The 12,554-nt window shown below is 47.3% G+C and overlaps 4 protein-coding genes across 4 annotated transcripts; 2 read left to right on the top strand and 2 right to left on the bottom strand.

The window, feature by feature from the left end:
- Positions 1-89: 89 nt before the first annotated feature.
- LOC6589103 (probable ATP-dependent RNA helicase DDX28) lies at positions 90-1,907 on the bottom strand. Its single transcript, XM_002015000.2, has 3 exons — positions 1,193-1,907; positions 930-1,125; positions 90-871 (listed from the first exon to the last, which is right to left on the bottom strand). Exons 1-3 carry the CDS (start codon positions 1,840-1,842, stop codon positions 134-136), a joined length of 1,584 nt encoding a protein of 527 aa, XP_002015036.1. The 5' UTR covers positions 1,843-1,907; the 3' UTR covers positions 90-133.
- Positions 1,908-2,120: 213 nt separating this feature from the next.
- On the top strand, positions 2,121-3,884 carry LOC6589102 (splicing factor, arginine/serine-rich 15). Its single transcript, XM_002014999.2, has one exon. It carries the CDS (start codon positions 2,134-2,136, stop codon positions 3,646-3,648), a length of 1,515 nt encoding a protein of 504 aa, XP_002015035.1. The 5' UTR covers positions 2,121-2,133; the 3' UTR covers positions 3,649-3,884.
- On the bottom strand, positions 3,811-4,822 carry LOC6589101 (28S ribosomal protein S2, mitochondrial). Its single transcript, XM_002014998.2, has 2 exons — positions 4,750-4,822; positions 3,811-4,692 (listed from the first exon to the last, which is right to left on the bottom strand). The coding sequence occupies exons 1-2, from the start codon at positions 4,772-4,774 to the stop codon at positions 3,881-3,883; spliced, it is 837 nt and encodes a 278-aa protein (XP_002015034.1). The 5' UTR covers positions 4,775-4,822; the 3' UTR covers positions 3,811-3,880.
- Positions 4,823-4,956: 134 nt separating this feature from the next.
- LOC6588698 (vacuolar fusion protein MON1 homolog A) lies at positions 4,957-7,015 on the top strand. Its single transcript, XM_002014997.2, has 3 exons — positions 4,957-5,622; positions 5,684-5,835; positions 5,904-7,015. Exons 1-3 carry the CDS (start codon positions 5,000-5,002, stop codon positions 6,743-6,745), a joined length of 1,617 nt encoding a protein of 538 aa, XP_002015033.1. The 5' UTR covers positions 4,957-4,999; the 3' UTR covers positions 6,746-7,015.
- Positions 7,016-12,554: the final 5,539 nt, after the last annotated feature.

A 12,554-nucleotide genomic window follows, 5' to 3' on the forward strand; every position in this document is an offset into this window, starting at 1 on the left:
TCCTGCCTGGACTGCAGTTCCTGATGATAAATGTACTTCAGATGAATACTGTTCGGAGGCCGAATCACCTGGTAATATAATCTAGAAGATTGGCGTTTAAAAACACATTTTATTCTCAACAAAACAGATAAAACTAAAAGGGCTCTTCTTGGGCCTGGGGTGGCAGCGACATGCCCGCCGCCTTCATTTCGGCCATTAATCGTTTCTTGATGATATTCGCAATGTTGGCATTGACATCCGGCAGCAGTCCACCGGTGCGGGCCGCATGCTCTATTCTCTGGACAACATCGATCTCGCGGCGGGAGGAGACGAAGTTGGAGACCAGCGACTTGTCCGTGTTTCCCACTCGCCCGATGCGGCCACAGCGATGGATGTAGTCGGAGACGTGCAGGGGAAAGTCAAAGTTCACGACATGACGCGCCCTCGTGGTGTCCAGACCACGACTGCCCACGTCTGTGGTGGAGAGCACGTCGCAGTGGCCGCTTTGAAACTGCTCGAAGCGGCCCAGGCGGATCTTCATGAGCATGTCGCCGTTCAGATTGAGGCAGTTTACGCCGCTGTTATTCAGGAAGATGGACACATAGTCGCTGGTGGCCGATTTGTTGCTAAACACGATGATGGGGCGACGTTTGGCCAGATCCTGCTTTACTAGGGTCAGCAGATGGCCCGGCCGATCCGCCTTTGGCATGCGCAGGAATTTCTGCGTGACATGCGGCATCAGGTGGTGCAGATGCGGACTTACTACCTCCTGAATGGTGTCCACGTCGATGACGCGCTCCAGAATCTCGCGAATGTTTGTTGGCATTGTGGCCGAGGCCAGGACAAGCTGAGTGCCCAATGTCCGGGCATCCTGCCTTTGGACCATGTGGAACTGTAGTGGAAATAAGATATGATTTACAACCTGCGTAAAAGGATTAGCGCCAACATACGGGGAATCTCCTAAGAAAGTACGTTAGTTTGTCAGTGAAGCTGTCGTCCAGCAGTGTGTCTGCCTCGTCCAGTACCACATGGCGCACCTGCTCCATGCGGTAGATGCCCGTTGTCACCAGCTTGCTGAGAGCACCCAGCGTCGCCACCAAAACATCAACCTCTTGGAATTCCGGGTTCATCATCAGTTGCTTGGTGCTACCGGAAGAGGTGAAAAACATTACGTTACATACTAATTAGGTAATTAGTAATACACACGACGCACCTGCCGCCCAGCAGAGCCTTCACCTTGAGATCTGTGCCCTGGCAGAGGTTCTCGGCCACCTGGGCAATCTGCGTGGCCAGCTCGCGGCCCGGCGTCAGTATCAAGGCTCGCGGCGTGTTGAAGCTTCGCTCTGTGATCTCCCGCTTCAGCAGTCTGTCCAGGATGGGCAGCATGTATGTCAGTGTTTTGCCGCACCCCGTTTCGGCAGCAATCAGGGCATGGGAGTTGCCGTGGACAATTGGCAAGCCCTTGACCTGTATTCCCGTAAGCATCTTGATGCCGAGTTCATTCTGCAGGTTTTCTAGTAGCTTCGGGTGGAGCGCCAGTTGGCCACTGTCTAGGATGCCCGTCGTGCTCTGCATCTCCTGCTGCAGCTGCTCCCCACTGACGCTGGCGTTCAGGGTGAAGTGGTCGCCCTTCGACTTATTGTGCAGCCATCCCTTGGACGCTAGGGCCAATGTCCCGAACTTCGCATCCGCCCGCTCGTGTTGCATCAGATTGAACTGCGTCCGACCACATGTGATTAGCGGCTTTGGTTTATCCCGCGCCTTCTCTACCCTCGGCTTTATTTTCACTGCTACCGTGGCTGTGGCTGCAGTCGCCAGATGCCTGGAGGTCTGCACCCGCAGCACCAGAGAAAGATTCAGCATGGTTGTGTCCGTAAATTATCCAATGTTTTTATTTAAAACGGTGCGCGGGCGCGGGGGTAGAACAGCTGTTAACAAAATATGCTTTCGCAACACTATTGCAGGTTACCAGTGCTGTTATTGATTAAAAAATTATGCTGCTTGTAGAACTTGAATTCGTCAGTATATTAACGGTATATTTTGGAAACGAAACAGTATATTTTGGTATATTTCTGAGGGTCACACGGTACTACTAAATATTTAGAGAAAATTTTTTTTGTTCATTTTCAGAGAAAGAAAATTTGAACTCCAAAAATGTCTAAAAACGACGTTACGGAGGAAGATTCTGGACAGAAGAGATCGAAAAACAACGAGAATGATGATGCTGCTGATTTTGATGCATCAAAATCGTTGACAATGTCATTCTTGGACTGGAAAAAATGCAAGGAAGCCCTCAGGCCAGATGCAACACAGCGAAACAACAGCAGCGGACGTAAACAATGGTCCCAGAACGACAACAGAAACTTCAACAGTGGAAATGTGAACCAATGGAGCAACCACCAGGACAGAAACAATATTCCACCGCTCAGTCGACCGCCACCGCTGCCCTTGCAGTTGATGTCAATGGGTCTGGGGTTTGGAAGTAATTTCGGATCGGGTCCTTGCAACGGCCCCCCACCACCCAATATGCCCAACTGCAATATGGGAAACATGGTAATGGGCATGGGTGGGCCAGGTGGACCAGGCCCTGGACCTGGAGCGCGCCGAAATAATGGCAACATTCAAGGGCCACTGCAACCACCTCCTTTTTGGGATGACATGATGTCGCCCAATCATCGACCGCCCATCCAGCCGCCAATGCCCAAGTGCCCTAGTCTCTGGAACCTTGTGCCCAAGGATAAGGGCCAGCGGCAGAACCGCACCAACCAGACACCCAACAAGAAGTACAAGCTAAACAGCAACAGCAAAAACGTGGCCAAGGATACGTACCTGATGCCTCCGCCACCCCCGCCGCCGCCGCCTCCGCCATCTGATGGTGACACTAACAGCAACGCCAACGTCAACAAGGACGCTTCCACATCGAACGGCGGACAGCCAACGAAAAAGAAGCGAAGCGGTGCCTTTATTCAAATCAACGGACAGTGGATACAAAAACCGGAGGCACCTCTGCCCCTCGAAGATTCGCCGCCTGGCACGAAAGAGGATCGTCAGCGTCAGTGGAAAGAGTATCGCCAGGCGATGAAGCCGTTCAAGAATCGCGAATTCCACAACTGGAAGAGAACTGTACAGCGACTGGGCAAGCTGCCGCGCGAGGAACTCGACGAACAGCAATTGGAGCGGCTGCAAAAGGCCGAGGAGTACATTGGCGCCCACAAGGCAATGCTGACCATCAAGCATGCCGAGCGCTGGGTGCAGCAGGACAATCAGAAAAGCAATGATTCCGACAAGACCCAGGTCTATGTGCGTCGCCAGGGCACGCCGAGTTTTTGGGACAAATCGAAGCAGAGGCAAGGCCAGGCCAGCAATGGATTCCAGCCAGGGCAGCAGCTGGACAGTGAGCCCAAGAAGCCATTCGTAGCCACTGGCCGGGCGATCAAGGGCGGCTTTCCGATGGATTCCCAGTCGCAGGTGCAGTCCCAGCCGCAGACAATGCCCATGGGACAATATAATTCACAACATCAGCAGCGGGAAAACAACTACAACAGCGGCAGCGCCATTAGCAGCAGTAATTCGTTTGGAATGGTATCCAACACGAGCAGGCCGAACTCCTCATATTACAGCAACTACAGCAATAGCTTCGTGAAGGGCGACATGGTGCTGCCCCCCTAGAACAGTTGCCAGCCAGTGAGCTGGAGCGAGGGCTTTACCTAGTTAACCGATTGGCACCGCACCGCACCACCACCGATTGCGACGGCAACTTCGATACGAACACGGCACCGGATAAGACCCGAGAGGATAACCCCAGGAGAGTACACAAGGTCGGCGGGTAGATACACGGGTCACTGCCCCGACAGCAGCAGTATTTGTATTCAGATAAATGTAACAAAATCTCATCCTAAAACTAATTGCTCTTGGTTGTGGTATTTTTATTGCGACTGCGCCTCGGCTGGGTTTCGTCCAAGGGAGGAAGGCCCAGGAGCTCGCGACGCTTGCGTTTTCCCCTCAGGATGGCCTCCTTGAAGAGATTGCAGTAGAGCTCCACGGCGGCTGGGGAATCGTCGTTGCCGGGCACCGGATAGGTGATCAGATTTGGATTGCAATTGCTGTCCACAATGCCGACTGTGGGTATGGCCATCTTGGCCGCATCCCTCACTGCCGTGTGCTGGGACATCACATTGTTTTGGGTATTCAGGAAAATGCAGAGATCTGGCAGGCGGGTAACCGCATCGAACTGCACATTGGCGTTGGTGAAGATGCCGCCCCGCCAAAAGCGCGTGTGCGAGAACTCGCCGGCCTCCAAGGCCTTTTGCTCGACCAGGTGGGCATTGAGGGCGTTGCGATTGAAGAACAATATGATTCCATCACGGAAGGCTATGTGAGCCACAAAGTTAAGGGCATCCCGCAAATGCACGGCTGTCTTGTCTAAATCGAAGATCAAATGACCCAGGCGATTACCATACAGGTACGGACGCATGCGGTCGTCCAGGGATCCCTCTTTGTGGCCATAGTGCACGCGTGCATTGAACAGGTCTCGCACGGTGAACAGGTTGTGCACCTGGAAGTAGTCCGGATGCTTCAGAATCCGCTGCTCTATCACGGCAATGTCTTCGGGCTCGGCATCCGCGGATACTGTGGTTGTAATTGCTGGCGCTGCCTCTGCCTGTGTGCTCTGAAGCCGTCGCGGAAGGCCGCATAGCTGACTAAAGCGGGGCACTACGGACCAGAATCATTTAAAAGTAATTTTCACCAAAGTTTTCATTAACTACTTACAGTTGCAAAGTGTTTTTCTCAACATTTTAACGCGGCTCGTGTTTTCATAACCAATCTTCTTCTTGCCCTTTTGCGAGTCCCACAGAACAGCTGTTGTCTAGTGTTGTGTATTCCACAATTTAATATGTACTTTTTTTTACTGCGACACGGATCAGCTGTTTCTCGCTGCATCTCGCTGATTAAGCTGTAAACTTTTCTTTGCCAAAGAATAGCAATGATTGGATTTTTAAATATCTATTAGCAAAGCAACATGGAAATTCAGCAGACGTCCCCCAGCCTGGCCGTATCGGATACGAACAGCACCTGCGAGTACCTGGATGCAGAGGGCGAGCCGGATCCCAGCGATGTGGACAGCAATTTGTACGAGGAGGCGGATCACGATCAAGAGGCTGACCAACAGAAACATAGTATTATCTCTGCGCTACGTGACGGACTGGGGCCAAATGCTAGCTCCACCAGCACCATCAGCCCGGAGCCAGGAAAGTCCAAGGGCCTGGCCGCATCCGTGGAATCCCTAGCCCTAAGTACTTCCACCAGCGCCAAGACGGAGGATAGCAGCAGCAGCTGCGCCGTCTTGGACGACGACCAGCACGACTATCAACACGACAGCGTGTGGCGCGGACGGAAGAAGCACATCTTTATACTCAGCGAGGCGGGCAAGCCGATCTTTTCGCTCCACGGCAACGAGGACAAGCTGGTCACCCTCTTTGGAGTCATTCAGGCCCTGGTCAGTTTCGTGCAGCTCGGACAGGATGCCATCACGTCCATACATGCGGGCGGCATCAAGTTCGCCTTCATGCAGCGCAGCTCGCTCATCCTGGTGGCCGCAACGCGCACCAACATGAGTGTGCAGCAGTTGCATCTGCAACTGGGGTGAGTGATTCACTAGAATTTAAGCGAAGGCCACAACTGATGATTCGGATTTAAATTCTAGGGATGTCTACAATCAGATCCTATCCATACTGACCTACTCACACATGACGAAGATATTCGAGAAGCGCAAGAACTTCGATCTCCGTCGTCTGCTCTCCGGTAGCGAGCGGCTGTTCTTCAATCTTCTGGCCAACGACAGCAGCAGTGCTCGCGGTGAGGCTCGATCCACATAGGATCCAGTGATCTACTATCCCCTTAATATCTCTGTCTTTCGTTTGCAGTGTCCAACAACATCTTCACATTTTTGACCAACTCTATCCGCGTCTTCCCGCTGTCGACGACAGTTCGGTCGCAGATAACCGGCGCCATACAGAGCAACTGCTCGAAGATCAAAAATCTGGTGTTTGCCGTGCTGATAGCCAATAATAAGCTGATTGCATTGGTGCGCATGAAGAAGTACTCGATTCATCCCGCAGATCTGCGCCTGATTTTTAATCTGGTCGAGTGCTCGGAGTCCTTCAAGAGCTCCGAGAACTGGTCACCCATCTGCCTTCCCAAGTTCGACATGAACGGGTATCTGCATGCCCATGTCTCTTATCTGGCCGACGACTGCCAGGCCTGCTTGCTGCTGCTCTCAGTGGATCGGGATGCATTTTTCACGCTGGCCGAGGCCAAGGCCAAGATCACCGAGAAGCTGCGCCGAAGCCACTGCCTGGAAGCCATCAACGAGGAACTTCAGCAGCCGTTCAATGCTAAACTGTATCAGCAGGTCTTGGGCATTCCCGAGCTGCGACACTTCCTGTACAAGCCCAAGGCGACCGCCCAGCTGCTGTGTCCCATGCTCAGGCATCCGTACAAGTCGCTGCAAGAGTTGGAGCGCCTCGAGGCGATTTACTGCGGTCTGCTGCATCGCATCCACAACAGCTCCCGGCCGTTGAAGCTTATCTACGAGGTGAAGGAGCGCGAAGTAGTGTTGGCCTGGGCGACGGGTACGTACGAGCTGTACGCCGTCTTCGAGCCGGTGGTTGACAAGGCCACGGTGATCAAGTACGTGGACAAGCTGATCAAATGGATTGAAAAGGAGTACGATGTGTACTTCATACGGAGCCATGCTACTTTCTGATCAACCTTAGCCCCCCACATTTCAACGAGTTTGCCGTGGAGAGCATTTGTATAGCTATCAAGTACATAGTGACATTGCAAATTGTGAGATAAAATATATAACTATTTTTATATATAAACAAACATCCGCCTGTTGCCGCCTAATTGTTAATGTGTCAAGCCGGACTGATGTTGTTGCGTTGCAGTTTTGACGGCCTTTATTTAACTTAACCATGTATACCATTAAAACGCATGTATGTACATTTTTAACTTAAGTAAATCCTAAAAAATAGTTAAATGTTCTTCACTCATTGTCTAGATCGAATGAACGTATAATTTGCATATGCAAATAATATTTGTTTGGGAGCGGAAGATACCTTGTTAGGTTTTCAACGACTGAACGTAATTGACTAAACGAATCGGTTATCCGATTCATCTCCGCGGCTAAGTCCCTTACGGCCCAGCGAAGTAACAACGTAATTATTATAAAGGTTTAAGGAAATGGGTTTGAATTAAAATACTAAAATAGTTTTTCTTAATTTTTTTGAATAGTTACGTACAATTTTCACACATATTCCTTCCTGGATATTAAAAAAAATCCATGGTTTAATGGAGTAAATGTCGTTTTTAAAAAACAGTTATATGCGACTCAAGCTTTTGCAACGGCAAAAACAACAACCATGCTATATCTATATTGGGTAAGGACAGGCACTATGATACTCAAATTATGTCCCGCTAACAGAGGTCGTTCGATGAGTGTTACCACCTTGTACGAATGTACCATTCACATGCGCAAAGCTCAGAGAGCGAGAGAGAGAGCGGGCGAGAGAGAGAGAGATCCTGGCGAAAACAACTTTTAGTCTCCGAAGGGGATGACCCTAAGTTTTACACCCAGTTATGCCAGGTCTAAATCCTGCTCGCAGAGCATAGAAAAAGTCCTCCTCAGTTGAGTTAAACGTGAGCTTACGCGCACTCCGCTTATGTGTGGCAGCAGCAGGAGATTCCAGTTGAACCAGTGTGCCTAACAATAAAATTGAAATCATTTTTGCTTAAATCCAAAGGAGTATGTGAAATACACACAAACAAAAAAAGAAGAAATAACCGTAATAATAGTGAAATTGAAGAATAATCAAAAAAATGCATGGTGTAATATCCATGTGCCGTTTCAACAGTTCTTTTTTGAGGGGCAGCAGGGGCTGTGCTCTCTTTTCAGCATGCGCCACGCATTTTTTGGGTGTTAAATGCTCGTGTATCTGTCGGTTTTTGCGCGCTTAGTGCGGCGGCATTAATACACGTCCCTTGCGACGCACCCACACACGCAAATATGCTGCGCTGCTTATGTATTCGTGTGTACTATGTATGCTGCTGCTACTGCCTCTGCTGCTGTTTTATGCTGCTGCTGACCCGCTTCGTTAGTTTTGCGCGCGTGCTGTCCGCCCGTTCCCGTTAAACCCGTCTCGTCGCCCGGCTACAGTGTGCAAATCATTTAATTTATGACCAAAATATATTTTTATACGCATTTCTCGTGCATTTTCCCTTCGTTTCGTTTCCATTCGTTTGCCCAGCCATCCATCGTTAATTTGTCAGGCAAACGCTTTGTACTTCGGAGCTATCAACATTCCTCGGCAGCGTCAAAGTAGCGGCGGCAGAGCAGCGACTGCAGACTAGCGGTGGTAGCGACAGCTACAACAACAAGGAGTTCTTCCTGGCAAAAGTTTCACCTTTGTGTGCTTCACACACACACACACATACACCCAGACACACAAACACATATTCGAGGCCACAGGATGTCTTTTTGTGTATCCTAGAGTTATTTTGAAAGCAGCAGAAGAAGCAGCAGCAGCAGCTAACGCGCGCTTGTTTTGCTCTGTTAACGTCGACGGCGACGCCTGGCTTTTCTTATGAGTGTACATATGTATGTATGTACGAGTATGTATGTATAAGTACAAGGAGGAATTCGAGTCGCCGGCAGCGGGCTAGGGTAGGAGCAGAGGCAGACGTAGAGGGAGCAGCGGAAGGTGCATGCAAAAGAACCGTAGGATTCTATTTAATCCGGAAAAAGTTTCGGCGCCTCCGTTTTATGGCTCTCTTTTTTGTCTCAGTTTCTGGTTGGCTTTAATAAACTTTTTTTGAGTGCTGGAATATTTTTTGTTGAAATTTTCATAATTGGTGCGAAATCTGTCCTATGGGAATTTTCATTGAAAAGCAGTGAAGGATGAGAAACCATCTCTTAGATCTGTATGGAAATCTACCATTTGGCATAAAATATATAATAGATAAATCGTCTAATCCAAAAGATCCAAAGAGTTAGGCATTTTTCTGAAATATTGGTCAAATATTCTCTCCAGAATAATTTTAGCGAGAAAAATATGATTTTCCATTTTGTAATTAAATGACCATCTGTTGGCAAAGTGTGGAAAAAAAACTTTAATATTTTCATTTATGGTCACCTTTTCTTGCAATTTGTTAGGAAAACTTTTTCGGACTGCAATCAAAGAAGTTTTTATTTCTTAACTTGAGGAGTATCAGATTTTTCTTTCAATTTTCTTGAGCACCAAACTTAACTCAAAATTGGTAAAAAAAAAACCAAAACAAAAACAAATAAAAATGTGCAAAAAGTTTCCTGCAAAAATTCTTAGAAATTGCAATCCTTAAAACTTTTGATTGCATACTTTGAGGAGCTGCTGGCCAGCAATAAAGATACGTACTATACATACATATATTGATTGCTTGATTTAACCGCCCGAACGTGGAGCATAAAAAATTGTTTACTTCTGTGAGCAATATCGGAGCTTCCTTGGTAAGCCCCAGGATTTATGGTTCAATAATCAATATGGACATTTATGTTCCATGTGTGCGGCGTAATTTTTTATTGAAACGTTGTTTTGGCGGTTAAAAAAATCCATAAATCCATAAATGCTTAAAAACAGTTCAACCTAATACTGCAAAATGGTTGATCGACTCGGAATAGTGTGAATTGTGAACAATATCAACTGACTCTTTAAAAAGGAAACCATGAATGGACGGTTTTATTTATTGTTCTTAAATCCAATTAGTCCGCTGCCAAATACACCACAAACGCAAACCGAAAATTCAATTTCAAAAAAATCAATAGAAACATGACACTACAAACGAAAATATCAACTGAAGAATGCGGCGCATAATTTAATTTTTCAACCAGAAACTATCACACGCGAAACGAGTGCGCTCTGCCATCTACCCGAGTTAAACCAGCGCTAAATCAACTGCAACAATCCCATCCAATCCAATCCAATCCAACGAACAAAAAAACAAGCAGAAAACCCAAAATCAACCAAAATCAACAAGAGTTTCTGGTATTAATTTTATTTGATGCGCGCGCTCATAAAAATTTACATAGAAAGCGACACCAGCAACAACAACAACAACAACAGCCAGCAACCAGTCGGAAATACCCATCTACAACATCAAAACTGAATTGGTTAACCATGGAAAAGGCGTAACTGCCAACTGCTGACCCGGGCCATATAACTTTAGGTTAGTATGTCGGTCGTTTGTTGTCTTACTGACTTTCCCAGAACAGAACAGAGCAGAGCAGAGCAGAGGAAAGCAGAGCAGAGATGAGCAGAGCAGAGCAGAGCAACCGGAATGGCGAGAGAACCATTTGCCTTTCCTTTCTTGCTTTTCGTTTTCCTTTTTGCATTCGTTTAATGTGCTCCACGATTTGATTTATACTTTTTTGTATACCCTTTCTGATACATTTTCGATCTCTTTTAGCACATCATGTGGGAGCCTGCCCTAATCCCTCTCCCTTTAGCAGTGATATGTATATATTTATCCGTTTTCAGCTCAGATCCTGGCCGCTTTGCCAAGGGTATTCCCAATTCGTTGCATCCGTGGCAGACTTTGTGCATTTTTTTTTTGCTGCGTTGGTCGCTTGCTTGCTTGCTCGTTCGTTTTGTTTATCCTTTGGCCCTGATCAAATAGGCATCATTTGCCTGAAGGCATCTCGAAAAAGGGAAGGAAAAGGGTCGACAGCAAGACCGCGTCCGCAGCAGTGACAGCAATTTAAGCGACAGCCAGTTGATGACTGTGTTGACATGAGCGAGCACGGCTCTGATATGAAACGGAGACCCGTTCATCTCGGGCCATCATCTCGCCACGAGTCCACGAGTCGTAGGGCCTGCGCTATATTAACCCTATTTTTCTCGTAAATTAATTACGCCCAGCAGCTGGAGAGAGACTGCAGACGGAAGCACAAGCCAATTTTTATGAAATTTAATATTCCTGCTCTGACGGGTAACCATCTGGGCTATAAGGGATTGGGCATCTATGATTGTGTAAAATAATCGCCATGGAATTTTTCAGCTATTCTATGATGGTGCCTGCCTATGGGGGTTTAAATTAAATTCCCTCAGGTCTTTCCCGTTAACTTTTACAGCACTGTCGCCAAGGAACTCGAATTTCTCAAACTCTGAGCTTAATACCATATCCGGATTTCCAGTTGCCAGTTCTTTAACTGTATTCCGTATATGAAATGAATCTGTTTGTGTTTAAGCAAAGAATTCTTTCATTTTGAGATGCCAAAATGGTTATTTACGTTCATTTATATTTTCAACTTGTGTCTAACTTGTGCTCCTGCCATCCCACACTCTTTTTGACATAATTTCCTACACATCCATATATCATCGGCTACTCCGACTTCCGGTTGTCGCTTTTGGCATTTGCTATTCGCCATTCCCACTGTCTATTTATAGGCGCCGCTCACGCAGACACGTCACGACTGCCTCCTTCCTCCTGCCTCCTTCTCTATGTTGTGGCACCCACCCACACAGCGAAGAAAATTGAAAACTAAATGATGTGTTTTTCGTACAGCCTTCATACACTTCTCTAGCATGAAGACTCCATTTACATAATAGTCTTTGCAATACATACGTGTGTATATAAGGTATACACAACATGGGGTGTTGGATTACAAACAAATTAGATCTTTAGATGATTTAGAAATGATTGAACTACTACGGAAATATCTGTCCTAAGATGAGTACTAAACGACATGGCAAATTTGATTGTAACAAAGCACAAAATGGCAAATGGAGCAAGGACGAAAGTTCCCACCGATAAGACCTACAGCTAGAACATAAATCCCTAACTGTTTTATAAGGAATTTTATACCCTGGCAGATGGTGCTCCAATTTTGGTAAGCTCATCACTTCACGCCGCAGTATACAGGGTGTACTATTCGTGGTCTTTATCAGATGAAAATCTACATAAATACTAGATCCCTGTCCCTTGAACGGACAATCGAATCGATTCAGTGGGATTCGGCAAGATTCGTTTCGTTCGGTCCATTCGAATAAGCGATTAAGCTTTCTCATAACATCGAATCGTTCGCTTAAAACGGACTGAACGACGCAGGTCTCGACAGATCCGATTCGGTTTCTCTCTCACTCTTCACTCAACGAACGCATAAAAAGCAAGCATCAAACATACGAAATACAACGACTTGAGGCAGAATATATTCTACTCCTGGAAAAGCAGAAAATCTATATTGTGTTTTTTCCCGATCTGAACAGAAAATGGCCCGAGTCGGGCGTGAAAAATCCCAGTGGAACATCTCCTAATGGAAGAAGTTCCACTGTATTTACCTTCTACTCGGACGTAGACAACCAGCAACGGAACTTTGTTCTTTGTGTGGTCTCTAGGAGGGGCCTCGCTTAGCCCTCGCTTAGCCCCACGTGCAATGCCTTAACTCCCTCACTCACACACGCACACCGACACCCACACAAACTCGAGCACACCATAACGGGGAATTGTGGGGAATTTATTGAATTTTTATTGGATTTTTCTGC

Source organism: Drosophila persimilis, unplaced genomic scaffold, assembly GCF_003286085.1.
Source record: "Drosophila persimilis strain 14011-0111.01,24,50 unplaced genomic scaffold, DperRS2 tig00000191-arrow-pilon, whole genome shotgun sequence".
In the NCBI taxonomy this organism is placed as follows: Eukaryota; Metazoa; Arthropoda; class Insecta; order Diptera; family Drosophilidae; genus Drosophila; species Drosophila persimilis.

Bases quoted from the DNA above. Each gene is read 5' to 3' on its own strand.
- LOC6588698 (XM_002014997.2), top strand. From the start codon at position 5,000: ATGGAAATTCAGCAGACGTCCCCCAGCCTGGCCGTATCGGATACGAAC. The intron at 5,623-5,683 runs GTGAGTGATTCA...TTTAAATTCTAG, and splicing joins CAGTTGCATCTGCAACTGGG to GGATGTCTACAATCAGATCC. The intron at 5,836-5,903 runs GTGAGGCTCGAT...TTTCGTTTGCAG, and splicing joins CGACAGCAGCAGTGCTCGCG to TGTCCAACAACATCTTCACA.
- LOC6589103 (XM_002015000.2), bottom strand. From the start codon at position 1,842: ATGCTGAATCTTTCTCTGGTGCTGCGGGTGCAGACCTCCAGGCATCTG. The intron at 1,126-1,192 runs GTGCGTCGTGTG...CTCTTCCGGTAG, and splicing joins AAGGCTCTGCTGGGCGGCAG to CACCAAGCAACTGATGATGA. The intron at 872-929 runs GTATGTTGGCGC...TTTCCACTACAG, and splicing joins ACTTTCTTAGGAGATTCCCC to TTCCACATGGTCCAAAGGCA.
- LOC6589101 (XM_002014998.2), bottom strand. From the start codon at position 4,774: ATGTTGAGAAAAACACTTTGCAACT. The intron at 4,693-4,749 runs GTAAGTAGTTAA...TCTGGTCCGTAG, and splicing joins GAGAAAAACACTTTGCAACT to TGCCCCGCTTTAGTCAGCTA.
- LOC6589102 (XM_002014999.2), top strand. From the start codon at position 2,134: ATGTCTAAAAACGACGTTACGGAGGAAGATTCTGGACAGAAGAGATCG.